This window comes from Staurois parvus, unplaced genomic scaffold (assembly GCF_062004578.1).
Source record: "Staurois parvus isolate SC_StPar_1 unplaced genomic scaffold, SC_StPar_1.0 ptg000130l, whole genome shotgun sequence".
NCBI lineage: Eukaryota > Metazoa > Chordata > Amphibia > Anura > Ranidae > Staurois > Staurois parvus.
Genome location: NW_028317926.1, coordinates 47646 through 66581, shown reverse-complemented (window position 1 = coordinate 66581; position 18936 = coordinate 47646). Strand labels below are relative to the sequence as shown.

Sequence of the window (18936 nt, the reverse complement as noted above, 5' to 3'; positions counted from 1 at the left end):
ATGCTCCCCAAAATAACCACAGACTGTGGAAACTTCACACTGGACTTCAAGCATCTTGCAGTGTGTGCCTCTCCATTCTTCCTCCATACTCTAGGTCAGTGATGGCGAACCTTTTTGAGCCCGAGTGCCCAAAACTGCAACACAAAACCAACTTTTTTATTTCAAAGTGCCAACACTGCAATTAACCACTTGCCTACCAGGCACTTCTACCCCCTTCCTCCCCAGACCAATTTTCAGCTTTCAGTGCTGTTGCACTTGACAATGACAATTGTGCGGTCATGCAACACTCATTTTTTTCACACAAATAGAGCTTTTTTGGTGGTATTTAGTCACCACTGGGTGTTTTATTTTTTGCACTATAAATGAAAAAAGAGCAAAAAATTAAAAACATAAAAGGTTTTCTTTGCTTCTATTATAAAATTTTGCAAACAGGTAATATTTCTTCTTTGATGTGCGTTGGTGAGGCTGCACTAATAGGCAGCACTGATGGGCATTGATGAGGCGGCACAGATAGGTAGCACTGATGAGGCGGCGCTGGTGGACATTGATGAGGAGGCACTGATGATGCACTGATATGCAGCAATGATGGGCACTGATAAGCGGCACTGACTGATAGCACAAACTGGAGGCACTGACAGATGGCACTGATCGGCGGCACTGCTGGGCATCATTGACGGGCGACACTGCTGGGCAGCACTGACGGGCGACACTGCTGGGCAGCACTGACAGGTGGTACTGCTGGGCAGCACTGACAGGTGGCACTGCTGGGCAGCACTGACAGGCGACACTGCTGGGCACTGATGGGTGACACTTCTGGGCACTGATGGATGACACTGCAAGCAGTTAATCTCACCTCTGGCAGTGTCGGTGTGGCTTCCAACCCAACAGCTCATTCCCATCCACGTTGAACACATCGCCCCTGGCCCGGAGCAGTGTGGGAGCCTCTTCCTCTCTTCCACGCCCATCCGTGGCTACATCACCCCTGGCCCCGGAGCAGTGTGGGAGCCTCTTCCTCTCTTCCACGCCCATCCCCGGCTACATCACCCCTGGCCCCGGAGCAGTGTGGGAGCCTCTTCCTCTCTTCCACGCCCATCCTGGCCCCAGAGACATGTGGGAGATGTAGTTTGATGGGGGTCCAGTGTGGACGAGATCTGGATGGCCGGTCAGTGTGTGTGGTCCGTGTGCGCTCATCTTCCTCTTCTTCCTGGTGTGCCCACTGAGATGGCTCTGCGTGCCAGCTCTGGCACGCGTGCCATAGGTTCGCCATCACTGCTCTAGGTCCTTGGTTTCCAAGTGAGATGCAAAAGTTGCTCTCATCAGAAAAGAGGGCTTTGGACCACTGGGCAACAGACCAGGTCTGTTTTTCTTTAGCCCAGGTAAGACGCTTCTGACGTTGTTTGTTGTTCAGGAGCGCCTTGACAAGAGGAATACGACATTTGAAGCCTATGTCCAGGATCCGTCTGTGTGTGGTGATTCTTGATGCACTGACTCCAGCCTCAGTCCACTCCTTGTGAAAGTCCCCAACACTTTTAATGGCCTTTTCCTGACAATCCTCTCCAGGCTGCGGTCATCCCTGCTGCTTGTGCACCTTTTTCTTCCACACTTTTCCCTTCCACATAACTAATGTGCTTTGATACACCACTTTGGGAACATCCAACTTCTTTTGCAATTACCTTTTTGAGGCTTTCCCTCCTTATGGAGGGTGTCAATGATGGTTTTCTGCACAACTGTCCGGTCAGTAGTCTTTCCCATGATTGTGATTCCTACTGAACCAGACTGAGAGACCATTTAAAGGCGCAGAAACCCTTTGCAGGTGTTATGGCTTAATTAGCTGATTAGAATGGGACACTTTGAGCCTAGAATATTGCACCTTTTCACAATATTCTAATTTTCTGAGATTGTGGATTTGGGGTTTTCATGAGCTGTAAGCCATAATCCTCACAATTATGACACATCACGGCTTGAACTATCTTGCTTTGCATGTAATGAGTCTATCTCATATATTCGTTTCACCTTTTAAGTTGCATTACTGAAATAAATGAACTTTTGCACGATATTCAAATTTTTTGAGTTTCTCTGGTAATCTCCGGTGTGGTGACTGGAGTCAGAGGGGGAAGAAATAAAATTTAAAAATAAATTATCTATCTAATCTGTCCATCTCTCATAGAGCAGATCCCATCATGGGCAGAACTTCTGTTATTTTTGGCAGACAGAATTCTTCAGCTGACACCTATGACACAGGGGAATGGTCCTAACACCTGTAGCTGTTCAGGAACTGTGTCAAAGGTGGGAGATGCCAGTGTTGGACCTCCTGGCCTTTAAAGTCATTTACACTGAGCGGGTTTGTCTCCAGGTACAGAGATCCTCTATTGGAAGCAGTTGATGCTCTTATGGCTTCATGGGATCAATACTCCCTGATCTGTACATCTCCTTCCACGTCTGCTTTGCAGCATTGAGATGAAGGGCATTCCAGTGGTCCTTATAGCTGTCCATGATGATGTGTTACTCCCACCTGATGAGACTACTGGAGGATGCTCTGTGGGCTCTTCTAGCTCTTCCAGATCTTCTGTCTCAATGACCAGTTTTACTGACCTGCTTCATAGTCAATAATTTTGTGGCATGGATGTTGAATCCCAGCTTCTGGGGGACAAAGGCATCTCTAAATCTGGTATTCCCATGATGCTAAAAGTTGGGAAGTCTACTTTTCACAAGGTCTGTCACTGCATGTGGAGGGCATTCTTAGCTTGTTGGGGGGCTATTACCCCCAGGAACTTTTGTGAGACAAATCCTTGCATTTTTGCAGATGGGTCTGGATCAGCATTAGGCCCATTGCACCATCAAGGGTCAGGTTCCTGCACTTATAATTCTGTTGCAGAGGCAAATGGCATTTCATTCTTTAAGGCCTTGGTGCTGGGTGTCTCCCATATCACTCCCCTGTGACTGGGGAATCTGAATTTTGATTCTCTCTCTGTAGACCACAAATTTGCCGGTTAAACCTATCCTGGTTTTACCTTTTCCATTCTCTCAGGGTTGTGTTTCTTGTTGACATGACCTCTGCAAGGTGAGTTTCTTTTTTTATTATTATTATTATTATTATTAAATTCCAAAGATTTAGTTTTTTATGACCAATCATCTACAATTTATTACAATTTTTTTCCAAAACCCCTTATCATATTCCCCCCCCCCCCCCCAAGACCACCCTTTTTCCATTTATCATTCCTCTAGTGGTCCATCTTCACACCTTCATTTCTCCTCTAACCTCTTATCACTATCTCTCGCCCTCTACTCATTCCTCTTTTCTCTTTGTTTATCTACACCATCAACTCAACGAACCCCTTTGTAGATTTAAATTCACTCCATCCTTTACAGATTTTTCTGAATTTACCCATTTTATCTTCTCCACTATAATATAATTCTTTGTATAAATTCTACCCTCTTTATCCACTCTTTTAACTTGGGGGTCTCCGGGGCCTTCCAAAACTTAGGGATCAACCCTTGTGCCACATTGATTAAATGAGGAATCATTCTATTCTTATATTGTTTTTCTCTTCGGTCAGTGTTCTGGAATAAACACACCCATGGATCTTTGGATATTTCCTCATCTATAATTTTTCCTATTTGTTGAACTACATCCTGCCAAAATTCCTGTATTTTGGGACACTCCCACCATTTGTGTACCATTGTGCCATCCCTCCCACATCCCTTCCACAACAACAGTGAATTCTGTGGATGTGACTTATGAGCTCTACTGGGTGTAATATACCATCTTGCTATAAATTTGTAGTTCATCTCCACTGTGTTCATACCAACAACTCCATGTACAATCCTAAAAAATATTCTCTGCTGACCACTCAACTGTGTTTTCAATTCTTTTTTTCCCATTTACACATATACAGTGAAACAAACTGTTCAGCCACAGTAGAAAGTGTCCTGTAAATGCGCGAAGTGCAATGTTTGTGTTCCTTTAAATTCAATAATTGCTTTAATGGATACAAATTGTTCACCTTTCTCAATGGCTGTGGGAGTGATACAACGAAATGTCTCAATTGGTAGTACCACCATTCATCCATAGTCTGAAACATTTTTCCTTTTTCTGTTTTTCAACTCCTGTACAGTGTTTAACTCCCCTTTCTTCATAACATCCTTTAACCATGCATTCTTGTCTATAATCCATGTTCCTACAATAGTGCTCATCCCACCAGTGGTATTAGTGGTGAAATATACTCCCATCCATTTTGATTGTGCTTTACATCCCATATCCAAATACATTCTTAGTTAAAGTGCTAGTATTTTCAGAAAACATTCGATACTGTTGTGGAATCCAAATAATTTTATCTAATTGTGCTTCACTCTGTTAATTCAATCCCTACCCAACTTTTCCCTTGTGGATTATACACCCATTCCATTATATATTTCTATCTCCCTCCAGATTTTTATTCTTTAGTAACTGCATATAAGGAACTATAATCTTGTTTGAAATACGCTAGCAATTACTTTAGTTGGGTAAACTAATCCTTTTTCATTCCTGATTTTCTCTATGAAATGTATTTATTTTCTTTTCCCTGACTTTCCTTGCCAGAAATTTGCCCGGTCTATTCCCCCACTGATATCTTTCTCTCAATACCATATTAAAGACCTTATTTGTTTCTTGTTCTAATAGATTACTTAGTTCTTCTCTTTTTATAATAATCATATGTTGTACTTCTGTTTCTGTTCTTTTTTTATGTAACTGTATGTAGTTCCTCTATAAATATTTTTTATCCTTTCTGCCCTCTTTTTCTTTTCTTTTTTTTTTCCACACCTATAGCAATCTGGATACCCATTATATACGCCTTATGTGCTTCCCATACTGATGCCACTGTGACTCCCTCCGTTTCATTTGCTAAAATATATTGCTCGATTTCTTCCCGTACTCTCACCTCCGTCTCTTGATCTTGGATGAGTGTCTCATTTAGTTTCCAAGCATATGTTTTATTCTGCACCCCACTCACTTTCAATCTCATCGTAACAGGAGCATGGTCTGATAATGATGTAACTTAAATATTAGATTTAATTAGGGACTCCAATAATCTATGTTCTATCACTATATAATCCAACCTAGCGTATGTCACATGTACAGGAGAATAAAATGTATAGTCTTACTCCTACATGTTTGATGCATCTACTAGTTGACATTGATATAATTTTTAATAGATCTTAGACCTTTTACCTCTATCCCTCTGTGCACTCGATGATGTATCGAGCTGGGAGTCTATGCACAAATTTAAATCCCTGCTACAATCAATTTCCCTTTCTTAAAGTCAATTTACTCCCTTAACTTATCTTCTAAGTAAACCACTTGCTACTTGTAGTTCTTCCGTCCCTCTGTCTCCACCCTCTCCATTTCCTGGATGTACTTCTGGCTGTAAGAGTTTCTCGCTGCTACTGCTTCTTTCAGAAAGACTGGCTTTATCTTTCCTGATGGTCCCGACAATGGTAACCCAGCTTCTCATTTCACCACTTCATAGATTCTCAGACAGACCATTGTGGAAACTTATGCTCTCAAGGATAGAATGCCACCCTGCATGGTACTCCTAATAGGTCTGTAAATACCTCTGGGGTTCTTTGGCATCAGGCTATTGTTTCTAAGATTTGCAAGGCTGGCACCTGTTCTTATGTTAACACCCGGTCACACCAAAGCCGATTTTAAAGTCATGCGACTTGATTTCAAAGTCGAGTGACTTGCCGATTTGAGCTGCGACTTGCAAGACATCTGACACAGATAGATATTGGTGCGGCTCTGACCAAGTCGGTACTGCACCAATATGACTGCTTTAATAGCGGACAGTAGGGTGCGACTTGGCATACAATTTGAAACTCACATGGCATGCAAATGGCATGCCAAGTCGCACCCGATGTGACCAGGGTGTTGCACATTCCCCACGTTTTAACAGGTGAATGTTCTGGCCTCGTCTGATACCAGTTTTGTATGTAAAGTCCCTCAGGTGTGGCGTGTGTTTTGTTTAACTGGTTGCCGACCAGCCACAGTACTTGTACTGTGGCAGGGCGGCACCACTGCACAAAATCACGTGTGTGTGTATATATATATGATTTTGCATTTCCAGGTAGGAGCGCGCACCCGCTCTACCCGCGCCGCCGATTTGCAGGTGTCAAACACCGGGTCCCATCTGGTGATTACCCGCCGGAGCTCGTTGATTACCGGCAAACGCCAACAGGGAGGAGGGCTGCATAGTTTACACACTGCTCGGGATGACTTAGCACAACCGTCAGATCAGCGTGCTTACAGTGAAGCATCCCCGCTCTCTAGTAAACCACTCCCATCACACAGTTAACCTTTTTTTTTTTTTTTTTTGCGCAAAAAATAAAAACCGCAAAGGCAATCAAATACCAAAGAAACCTCAATTCATGGATAAAAATGGACGCAAATTGAATTTGGGTACAGCGTTGCATGACCACGCAATTGTCAGTTACAGTAATGCAGAACCGTAACAAACCACTTCTGTAACCGCTTCCTGACTGCCTTATAGCAGAAATACCGCTACAGGGTGGTACGGGTACAAAAAATCACGTGTGTGTATATATACGTGATTCGCGCTTCCGTGGTTTTCACACCCCTCCAAGATAGCGTCAGCTTGCCTGTCAGTACACCAGTAATCACATTTAACCCCTTGATTGCCAGGAACATGCTCATACACAATAAACCTCCATTGCTGGTATAGTGTCTGAACGGATCAATATCTTTGATCAGATCAGCGTTCACATTAGTATAGTGTCCCCAAAAATCCCCCAGCAAGTGCAGTATCAGTAGGTCACTGTCACTTGATACAATGCACACAAAACCGCAGTGTTCGCAGAATTGGCACCCGTACTTCCCCCTTTCACTGCCCAACCCAAAATTCAGGTGGAAACAGCACTTGATTTTTTTTCTTTTTGAGCTGTTTTTCATGGAAGATCTGTATGCATTGATTGTGGATCAAGGCAATTTATATGCACAACAATTTATGGCTGCCAACCCAAATTCAAACCTTGCCAGACCATTCGCATGGAAACCCATTACGGTTTCCAAATTAAAATTTGGACATGGGCATCAGTAAAAAAAAACAAAAAAATTAATTGTGGTTGTATTGGTCCACAGATCCGGTTCATCATATGCCTGTGTTCTCTGCTGCCATGGCCAGGCGTAGATATGAGAGTATAATGTGTTTTATGCATTTCAACGAAGATACACTCTATCGTCCCTGAGGTGACCCTGAATTTGACCGGCTCCACAAAATTTGGCCCCTCACAAATAACCTTAACCAAAAATTTGCAGATGTCTATACTCCCAAGCAAAAAATCTATGTTGATGAGTCCCATCTATGTTCTCATTTTTTCTCACAAGGTTTTGAAATATAAAAAAAGAAATTTGCAAAATACTCACCATGCCTCCATTTTTAAATTCCTTGGGGTGTCTACTTTCCAAAAAGGGGTCATTAGGGAGGGGGGGTTTGGTGCTACCCTGGCATTTCAGGGCATCCGAAACTGCGATAGGTAGTGAGGAAGTGAAATGAGGAAGTTACGAACCTTCAGGCTTTCAAAATGGTCATTGGATTTCAGGCTCCTGTATGTGGGTAGGCTCCCAAAATTCTCATATGTGGTATCCCCATACTTGGTAGAAGTAGAAGAATGTATTTTGGGGTGTAATTTCCCATATGCCCATGGCTTGTGTGAGCAATATATCATTTAAGTGACAACCGTTAAAAAAAAATATATATATATTTTTTTTTTCATTTTCCTAAAACTTGTGTTAAAAAAAAAAAATCTTCCATAGACTCAATATGCCTCTCATCAGATAGCTGAGGGATAGCTTAGGGTGTCTACTTTCCGTAAATGGGTCATTTGGGGGTGTTTGTACTGTCCTGGTATTTTAGCACCTCAAGAAATGTGATGGGCAGTCAGAAAGTAAAGGCTGTGTAAATTCCATTATCTATACCATAGTTTGTAGATGCTATAACTTTCACACAAAGCAATCAATATACACTTATTGGGATTTTTTTTAACCAAAAACATGTAGCAGAATACATTTTGGCCTAAATTGATGATGAAATTTTAGTTTTTTGGATATTTTTTATGACTGGAATGAGAATCTTTTAAAAAAAAAAAATTCAAAACTTTTTTTTTAGTCTTTCTTCCTTTATATTTTCCCTTGGTGATCCTGCCAGTAAGTCTGTTTTTCAACAGAACAATCTGTCCTGCAGATATAGCCATTGTTGAGCCAAACTATTTAACACTACTAGCACAATTTATGTAAAACCTTTATCCCAAAAGGAATAAAACTGTTTCTATAACTGCATCTAACACTACCCTCCCACCAGACTGACCATGCTGCTGTCCAATGGTGTATCTGTTGCTTCTTCATCCAGAGTGTAGGCACCCTAAGACAGGAGGTGATACTGGCCAGGTCACCAGGTGAAAACAGTGGGTAACAAAGTAATGACTGGTAAACTGAAATATATACAATTTTGGTTTGGGGTTTAATATTGCTTTAAAAAGCTTTCCTTGGAGCCAATTGGGGGAACAAATGTCTCATCCTTCTGTGTTTTATAGTCATGTTTTTGGGACAGCTTTGCCACAAAACTTAGGCATGCTGGTGTAGTAGTGGAGTTTAGGTCTTCTTTTGTCCCTCAATGGAATGCAAGAAAGGATTTTTGTACTAACCGTAAAATCCTGTTTTTCTCATAACCCACTATTTTTAACATTTGTGTTTTTTTTTTTTTTTACTTTTTCAGGCTGGTGATGGCAAAAGTTTTCTGTGTAAATGTTCATTTATCGAAATCTACAATGAACAGATATTTGACTTGTTGGACTCTGCATCTTCAGGACTTTTGCTTAGGGAACATATAAAGAAAGGAGTCTTTGTTGTTGGTGCTATTGAACAAGTAGTGACCTCTGCTGCTGAGGCATATCAGGTATGTTTTTAAATGTATTACATTTGCAACATTAGGAGGGGAATTCCATGTGTTGGATTATATTTGGCACCATTCACATCTATGCCTTTGTGCTGCAGCGTGCTTATGTGTGTTGTGAAATATACATTCACCAGACATTTTATTAGGTACACCTTGCTACCCGGTGTGGGATTCTGCTGCTGTAGCCCATATGCTTCAGGTTACTACGTGTTGGTCGTTCAGAGATGATATTATGCAATCCTTGGTTGTAACAAGTGGTTATTTGAGTTACTGTTGTCTTTCTATCATCTCAAACCAGTCTGCCCATTCTCTGACATCAAGGCATTTTCATCCACACAACTGCTGCTCACGGGATATTTTCTCTTTTTGGACCATTCTCTGTAAACCCTAGAGATGGTTGTGCATGAAAATCCCAGTAGATTGGCAGTTGAAATACTCAGACCAGCTTGTCTGGCACCAACAACCATGCCACGTTCAAAATCACCTAAATCCCCTCTCTTCCCCATTCCGATGCTTGGTTTGAACTTCAGCAAGTTGTCTTCACCACATCTAGATGCCTAAATGCACCGAGTTGCTGCCATGTGATTGGCTGACTAGCAATTTGTGTTACCAAGCAGTTGAACAGGTGTGCCCAGTAAAGTGGCCGGAGAGTGTAAATTCACTTTGAAAAACTCCCTAACCTGCAGTGCATGGAGGTGAACCAGCCATACAGGAAAGAAATAGGATTTCTACTTGAGATTTATTTTCATGCAGTAAAATTTGTGTTTTACTGCAAGGCAAGTGTAAATTGGTCCTTTTAACCATTTTGTTGCCAGAGCTGTTTATGGCACAGTTTAGGCCTAAAGATGAGTTAAAATCCCCAAACATATGTTTTTTGAAAGCTGAAACCCTTGAAAAAAAAAAAAAAGCAACTGCCACAATTTTATTCTCTTTTTAATGTCCCACAAAATTAGCGCAACAGATTATCAAATGAATACTTTCAGAAAAAATGAACTGGTTAGTTTTAGTGCACGCAAGAGCAATTTATTACCCAGTTGTTTTACATCCTTCAGTCTAGCCAAGTACAGGACCCCAAAATCCAATAAGCACCTTCAGGCTTTCAAAGGGCTTCATTTCCTCATTACACTTCCTGACTACCTATCATAGTTTCAGAGGCCTTGCAAATGCCAGGACACTTGCCAAAAATGTCAGCAATCCCTGCCCAGGCATAACCCCTTCCAGCTCAGCTATACCTCAGTTTTTGCTAGTGTCCATAGGTTATGGATTTGCCTACTTACATCTTTGAAGACTTCCTCTTGTAAGCTTTAGTTTTCCTGGTTCCTAACACACCTGATGGGATAGAGGATGGGTTCATCCCAATTGGTCGCTGCAGCCATTAGGCCAAGAAGGATGGTACCCAGACCTTTCGTGCAAGAGCAGTGGTGGCTTTTAATGCCACCAGTTGGCACTAGATCCTTTGAGTAGCGGTCTCCTGGGTAGTATACCAGGTGAACTCGCTGTTAGTTTACTCTACAGGTCTGTGGGAGCGGAGTCCCTGAAGGGTGCGGCCATGATGGCTAAAGATTGGGCCTGTTAGCCTAGCTTAATGGACAGGTGAGCACCCCTGAGCTAGGGGGTGCAGGTAGCAGCCTTTCCCCCTGGTGGTGTTGCGCCTTTTTGGGCTGTTTTCTTGGGCGGAGAACTACACCACAGTAGCATTGAAAGTATTTGGGGAGACTTGTTGGGAGCGTTTGACTACCACTTTCAGTATTTAGGCTTGTGGCTGATCCCTGTGGGGTGTAAAATGCCATAAAGATTCCATACGGCAGCTTTCATGGCTAGGCACCATGCCTGGCTAGGGCCCATTCCACCAGGAGTGTTGGTGCTTCTGGGGCAATTCAGCATCATCCCTAAGTAATCCCAAGTAGTCATAAATACAAAGTTCTCTGTGTCCTGTGATCTACAATTTAGGATTTTTAGTTTGTCTGTTAAAATCCTTTTTTTGCAGGGGGGGTGGTCCTCATTGCTTACCTGAGCTAAGAGGGTTATGCCTTGGCAGTATCCATTTACCTGAAGATGGAAGCATAACCCAAGTAGTCATGAATATGAAGTTTTTTGTGTACTCCAAGAAAATGATTTTACAGGGGGGAAACAAATCACAATTTTTTTTTTTTTTGCACATATGCTATATTGAAGTGCAAGCTACTTTCCTCTTGCTAATGTTAGGCCCCCTACACTTGCTCATGTATTGTCTGGTTCCTTGGATATAGTGGTGGAAAACCAGGGTTACTTAGTATCCAGGCAACATTTCTTGTTCCCTGTCTGATAATTCAGAATTGTGCCTTTTAAATTTCTTGGGAATCCTGAGTCGCATGAGTAGGAGCTCCAATGAGCAATTATTACTAAATTTACCAGGAAATTTGGCCTTTGCACATGGGGACTAATTCTTGCGTTGACAGACATTTTATTGCATTGTAAAACATCTGTCACTGCAAGAACACACATGAAACAATTGTCTTGGTGTGCCATTCAGCATGCTGCTACAAAATGCAGGTATGTTGCATTTTAATGTAGCGTATCATACAGAATCACATGGTACTGTATGGTAGCGCAGCACATTGCACTGCTGTACAGCACCATCAATGAAGTATACATTTTGTACACCTCATAGTTTGCACAAAACAAAAGGGAGCCACACTACCCCCTAATGCATCCAGGAATGGACAGCTGCTGGAGCTGGTCAGCATGCTAATCTCTGATCCTAATTCATGACCGTGAACTTATTTTTAATATATGTATCGTATGCTTGGTAATGTGCTTTGGTTTTGTAATGCCATATTTTTTTGATATCTTGCCAGGTTCTTTCTACTGGATGGCGGAATAGGCGAGTAGCTTCAACCTCGATGAACAGAGAATCCTCCAGGTCTCATGCTGTCTTCACTGTCACAATTGAATCTATGGAAAAAGTTAATGAAATTGTAAACATAAGATCTTCACAACTTAACCTCGTGGATCTTGCTGGATCAGAAAGACAGAAAGACACTCATACTGAAGGAGTCAGGCTTAAGGTGAGCTAAACATTGATATCTTTAATTCCTATTAACAGTCATTTTTGTATATGGAGCTATTGGTTTATAGTACTACTAATGTTTAAGATGTCTGCGTTGCATTATCGGATGCCATGGAAGATGTGTTCATGCTCTGACCTGAAACTGAAGTAAAGGAATGGGGTGCAGACTGTACCTTGGTTCAGATGTTCCCTGGGTGCACACAAATGGGGTAATTCATAAAGGGTGACTGTGGCATTCTGTAGTATTCCATCTTGCCTGGGCACATGAAATGTTTGTGGGGAAAACAGATTGATGTGCTTGTTGGAAACAGGTACGTGAATTTGGGGCCAGCACCACGTACAGAGGTCCACTGAGGCAGGAATGACCATACTCGCACTCTGTCCTCAGTGCAGTGGTGCTTTCTTCTCATGGCTTCTGCGTGGTCTATTTTACAAATGCAGCAAAGGATTTCTTGAAGGTGGGTGGACCGATCTTGATGTGGATTATAGTTTCTCATTAGGCCTGCTACCCTTGTGATTGACAGCAGGCAGTAAGCCTATAGCCAATAGACATCTTGCTTTTGGTTACAGAATCCACCCACTGCCTGTTGTCTAGCACAAGGAGAGAGCAGCCCTAATGGGGAACTAGTGTCTCATCTTACCCATCAAGCTCTGTGCACTGTCAGCGTTAGAAGTAACTAGAAGCCTGTTGGCTGTGAAATCGAAAGCATCCTTACAAGTAAGAGGTGGGGGGGGGTTGTTGGTAGCGGTGACAAACATGTACAGAGACAGGCATACTGCCTGTCCCTCTACAGCAATTTGCAGGAACAGACATTACCTCCAGTGTATTTCTCTATGAAAGTGACGCTACTAAGAACTACCTTAATCTGCTGCACGTATCAGTAAATCAGCAGGTATTTTTCAATCTGGCAAAAAGTACCATACAGCCAGAAAAGTGTTGTTGAGGCTTTACTGATCCTCTCCCCCCAAAATGTTTTGCTGACTATGGAAAATATTGTCAGGAAAAGTTTTAGTGCTTCCTGGCTAGTTTTGTTTTTGTTTTTTGTCAGGTTCATGTAAAAGAGATAGCGGATATTGGTGGAAGGTTCTGAAGTTCCTTTTTACCTTTCTTGTAGAAGTCTAAGTTTCGATATATAACAATTCAAACGATCAGTCTTTGTGTAGGACAGTAACAGTGCCTCAGTGTGGAACATTTAAAGGCTAAGTTCAGCTTTAAGGAAAAATAATAAATGCACATATTTTTGCAGGATAAAAAAAAATCCTACAGGAGCCTGCAAAGCATTGTACCCATGATCCGTGTGATGTCAGGCTGAAAAATTTTGTGGAAAAGGGATTTATCTCCACTGTGGATCCAGCAGTGTTCTGCTTTAACAAGGTGCTTTACTGTTCCAGTGGAAGACATGCTTGTGTTTAGGGTACCAAACAAAAAGTAGTTGGAAGCCCTCTTGAACTCTGCACTTGCTAGCTGCTCTGTCCTTCATCCCATGCTGATAGTCATGGTTTTACAAATGTAAAGGTACACCTGTGAAGGTTCATTTGTGTCTTCCTCCAACATACATAGATTGCTCAAACAGTCATCTAAACATGGTCTCAAGAATGGGGTTCCACCCTTTCTTGTCAGGACACACTCTATCAGATATGCAAGAGCTTCTTGTGCTTTCAGCATCCAGCAACTGTGCTTTCAGCATCTGCTTTCAGCATCTGCAAGGCTTCCACCTGGTCTTCAGTTGTACCAGGATGGGTGGATATTTGATGCCAACTTTGGGCATAAGGGATCTTCAGGTGGTTCTTTGAGTGGTGCATGTCCGTGATGGTGGTGGTGTTTGAATATCTTCCTGATGTGCTAAGTAGGGATGCCCCGAAATATCAGCAGCTGAAATGTATTGGCCGAAAATAGTGTTATTGGCATTTTGCAGATTGAAAAAAAGGTGCCAATTAATGGGCGACGAAAATGCATGATTTTTGCTGCGATTTTACCATGTTTTGGGTGTGTGTTTTTCATAGGTCATGTGACTGGGGAAAAGTGTGCGTTTTTGATGGGTTTTCAATGCATTACAGGCCTGATTCAAACACACAGTTTGCGTTTTGTCCATATTTGGAGTGCTTTTTGAGTTTGCACATTTTTGATGCATTTTTTGATGTGTTTTGCGGTTTTTGAATTTTTTTTTTTTTGGCCAACTTTTTGCTGGGCAGATTAAAAATGCAAAACATATATAAAATGCAAAGCGTGTGTTTTTTGCTGCATTTGCATTGCATTTCAGGCCTGGTGCACACTAATGCAGTTGTGTTATTGTCCGTGCTTTTTTCAGTCCGTGTCGTGTTTTATACACAAGTTTTTTGACGCAGTTTTGAATGTTTGGGGGGGGGGGGTTGTTGGCCAACTAGTTGTTGGGCAGATTCAAAACACGACAAGCTTGTCAATACGCATCAAAAATACTGCATGCATTTTCTGTAGCATCTCCATTTGAAGGCTATTGAACCAAAAACCCAGCGTTTTGCGCTTAAAGTCCCTGACCCATTCCAAAAACGCAGCAGCTCAAAAAATGCATGGATGGGAACAAGTCCAAAAATAAACCATGTTAAATAGGGCTTTTTGTAATAACGCACTACAGTCCAACAACCGCAGTGGTGTGCACCAGGACTCAATGGGGAGGTGCATTTCTTGGTGCGTGGTTTGTGTTTTTGTTTTTTTTTTCTTTTTGTTTGTTTTTTTTTTTTAACTTGCCAAATATGCACCAAAAATGTAGTAAGCAGGATTTTTAGCGCTGCAAGGGAAGCACAATGGGACCAGTGTGAAGACGACGTATATTTAATTTAAAGGGATGCATATTTCTTGAGCTTTTTTTGTGCTTTTTTTTTTTTTTTTTTTTTTTTTTTATACGCAAAAGCACTGCAAAAACTGATCAGTGTGAAAGCAGCCTATTGGCCGAAAGGTGCTGAAAATAAATTCATATTAATTTTACATTAGTGAACTCCATTTAAAAAGTCGAGTATAATACAATTTTTATATATTTAAAACATTTTTTTAATAAACTCCATTTAATTTTTTTGGCCAAATGCATCCTGAATTTACGGTTTCGGTCCAAGATTTTTCATTTTGGTGCACCACTAGTGTCCAACCTTTTAACCCTCCTGGGCCACATTGGAAGAAAAAAGGAATTGTCTTGGGCTACACATAAAATACACTAACAATAAAGCTGGGTACACACAATCTGAATATTGGCCAATTCAGCAGAAATCGGCCAACATTCAGTCAGTGTGTACAGTTACCTGTATGGTCACACAAACTTCTTCTGTCAAACAGACATGCTGGAAAACCAGCAACCAAACAGCAGTCGATCAGCCAATGGCCAGTCACCCTGTCAGAACACAGTCCCCCTCTCAGAACACAGTAGCACAGCGGGGAAGAGCCCACACTAACATCTTTGTGTTGGTACAGCGATCTGTCAGTTTTTTTCATTACTACGCTGGGTTGAATGGGAACACAAAAAAAAACTGTGTACCCAGTGGTTCTAAAGGCTGAAGTTTTTTACCTTCATGCATAATTTTATAGAAAACTAAGCAAGTCTAAACTTGGGCAGCTGCCCAAAACTGATAGTTGCTTTATATCCAACAAAGTTGCCTCACCAAATGAATTCCTATTTACCGAAGGTGCTCCATTGAGATGTTTCAAAGCTAGTAAAGGTGTCACTCATTTGTTTGATCCTCTGGAATTTAGCGGAAAAAATTAGACATGAATCTAATGGCAAGATTGTGACACCATCATAATGACGTAGACCAGTCGTCTCCAAACTTCAGCCTTGGGGCTGGGTGCAGCCCTTTGCTTGCCTTTTATATGGCCTTTGAGGCACTATTCATGCCACTGATGCCAACAATGGGGCACTTTTCCTGCCACTGACAATGATGAAACCTAATTCCTTCCACTGACGCCAACTATTTCTCAAACAGACAATTTTCTAACCAAGTATGTGGTTTTCATTTAGTAAAGTCTATTCATACATCTTTTGATTGACATTCAAATGTTCTGACAACTTTCATACACCTTTTCATACTAATTTTTGTTCTAAATTCTATCCTTCTATGGCTAGCTTTAGTTGGGTAGCGTGAACATTTTAATTACCGTGAACTGAATAGAAATATAGTTACTGTATGAATGGCTGTGTCTGATTTATTACATTTCTGATATCAATAGAGAAAATGTGGACAATGATGAGTTTCCTTTTATGATATTCTATGCATGTGTGTAGGTGAATGATAATTAATGCTTGACCAGCTTGATACAAATACTGTTCCGACACTTTATTACAAATTCTGAATGAATCCTCTGCACACTGCTATTCAGCCTTTCTAGGAAACTTTGCATAAAATCAGGGATTTTTAGTTCCCATACATTGCTATGCATGTTTAAGCTGGCCAACTGTGTCAAAGTAATCCCTTTCTGTTTAGTTCCTACTCTACTCTACTGAACTTAACCATGCTGCAAGGCTTGAGTGCTAACCACTATGCCACTGTGCTGCCCTTATGTAACTCCGTTAAGTTCATTTAAGTTAATTATCGATCTTAAAAGAAAATGAAACGGATGGCTTGGTCCGCGGTGATGTTGATAATCTCTACACCATGCCGCAGCTATATCTATGGGGAGAGAAAACAACTTGTATTAACCACTTTCCCTCCAGAGGATTTACCCCCTTAAAGTGGAGTTCCACTCACCGGTCAAAAATAAGTCAGCTGCTACAAAAACTGTAGCTGCTGACTCTTAAAAAAACATCCACTTACCTGTCCCGTGGTGTGTCCCACGCAGCCCGTTTCACCGGCCGTCCTGTATTCCAGGAGGCCGGCATCTTCAGTATGGCCACCCAGCTGTGATTGCTTGTGGCTTCTCAGCCGTGTACCTACTGCCCATGCGCAAGTAGCGCTTTACTTCATGAATGGTCCTGTAGTCTTCTGGGACCTGTCACGTGTCCCAAAAGACTGCAGAGAGGGAGGACACCTTCCGCTTCCAATCGCATAGGCGATTTAACCGGAAGTGGGAGTGGGTACCTGTCAAATTCGGGTACCTGCTCCCCCCCGCCCCCCAAAGGTGCCAATCCTTAATGTGGAGCGGGGGAGCAATTGTCAGTTAAAGTAACGAATCGCTGTAACGCAAAAAATGGCCTGGTCAGGAAGGGGGGTAAATCCTCAGGAGAGTAAGTGATTAAAGGGATGCATTTTTCGAAGGCTTTTTTTTTTAAATGCAAAAGCGCTGCAAAAACTGCTCAGTGTAGAAGCAGCCTATTGGCCAAAAGATGCTGAAAATAAATTCATATTAATTTAAATTCAGGATATTAAAAAGTCAAATATAATACAATTTTATATATGTTAAGTTTTTTGGGTTTTTTTAAACTCTATTTCGGTTTTCGGCTAACGTTTCGGTCCAAGAATTTTCATTTTGGTGCACCAATAGTGCTAAGGGTTTAAGTATGTTCTATCTGGGTACATTGCAAATATTGGAGTTTGTTGAGGTGATGACCCAGTCTGTCCTAGCATGCTCCAGTCTCTAGCTTTGGGAATGGTGCATGGTTCTGGGGATGTCTCTCCCTCACTGGCAGGTCTTGGGCTGACTGCTGACGGTTACACCCGAATAGCCACATGCATCTTGGATTGGAATATAGAGTCTGATATGTACTGGTCCCGATGAAGCAGCTTGGACCGCGAAACGCATAGAGCTCACCCTGTTCTCCCCCCTCTTTGTATAGAATTTTATTTATAGTACTGAGAATGAAAATAGGATATCTGTAATTGCCGCAAGATCCTTTTCTTAGAATCAAGGGACACATGTCTCGCCCCTCTTTTTTTAATCATGCTCTTGGTACTGCTTTGCTGCAAAACTGAGGCATGGTGATAGGAGTGGCTATCTTTTTTTTTTTTTTTTTTTCTGTTTTTTGATTTTTTTTCAATTTGTTTTGTGCCAGTCCAGACCTTCTGTAGGTGACAAGAGGCTTCCTGTGTCCTTGATGGACTCCAGGAAAAGAGGTTTATGGTTAGTACAAAATCCAGTTACACGGTGGCTGCAGGACCCATAAAGTATAAGTGTATATGCAACCACGAGGCACGTTTTTATTTGAGAGCTGCAAAGGCAAATATAATGGAACACAGTAATAAATTGATATTTCAGACATGAAGGTGATATTTACTCAGTTACATACACATTGCATGTTCGGAATACATTTTTTTCTTTATTTTTTTACTAGACAATGCTAAGGTACTTGTATAGTGTGTGTATGCGTGTGTGTGTTCCCGCTTTTCATCTTGCTGCTCAGTTCTAATGGAATTAAAAAGAATGTGTGAAGAAAAGTGCAAGGTCAGCTATTAGATTTTAGGTTACTTGACAACCTCTACCAAAACATGCAGGGGCTTCTATCAACCTGTACCTAGTACACAGGCAGAGGCTATGAGACATGCTAATTATTGGTGCTGCTGGGAGTTCTCCAGGCATTGAACAGGCCTTCTTCTTGTTCTCCCTGGCACTAGGAAGACCTTCTGTGGCTTATCGCCTCCAGTTGCAGACTCTCGGCAAGTTAGAAACGCCCCCAAAAAGTGTCACTGTACACAGGGTGTGTGTAACATCTCCAATCCTTCTGCCCCCCTGCCAGGACCTCCCCTGTCCCAGTACAGTTCAGCTCTGATTAATCAAAGTGGCATTGGCCACTACACAGAGAAAGTTCTGACAGCTGGAGCTGTCAAAAAATTTTTGTCTGGCAATGTTTAGCAACATTGCTCAACCATGAATACTGAGACATACAAAGAAACAATTTTCATTTTTGTATCTTTCTGTTTATTCAGCTACAGAGCAAAGAGGTGACCTTCTATCTGCAGATGAAGTCAGTTAAAGCAAATTGACAAGTTTAAAATAAATAAATATTTTTTAAATTAAATCTTCCTCTGTTTAACCCCTTATTA

The 18936-nt window shown here is 41.7% G+C and overlaps 1 protein-coding gene across 1 annotated transcript in view; it reads left to right on the top strand.

Moving 5' to 3' along the window:
* The window catches only part of LOC149466411 (kinesin-like protein KIF15-A), a gene marked incomplete at its 3' end in the record, with an annotated part of 78566 nt that overhangs the window by 12818 nt on the left and 46812 nt on the right, over positions 1-18936 (top strand). The window contains exons 7-8 of the mRNA XM_089672544.1: positions 8769-8948; positions 11786-11995. Of these exons, the coding sequence (XP_089528670.1) occupies positions 8769-8948; positions 11786-11995 (390 nt within the window). The remainder of the gene's footprint in view (positions 1-8768; positions 8949-11785; positions 11996-18936) is intronic.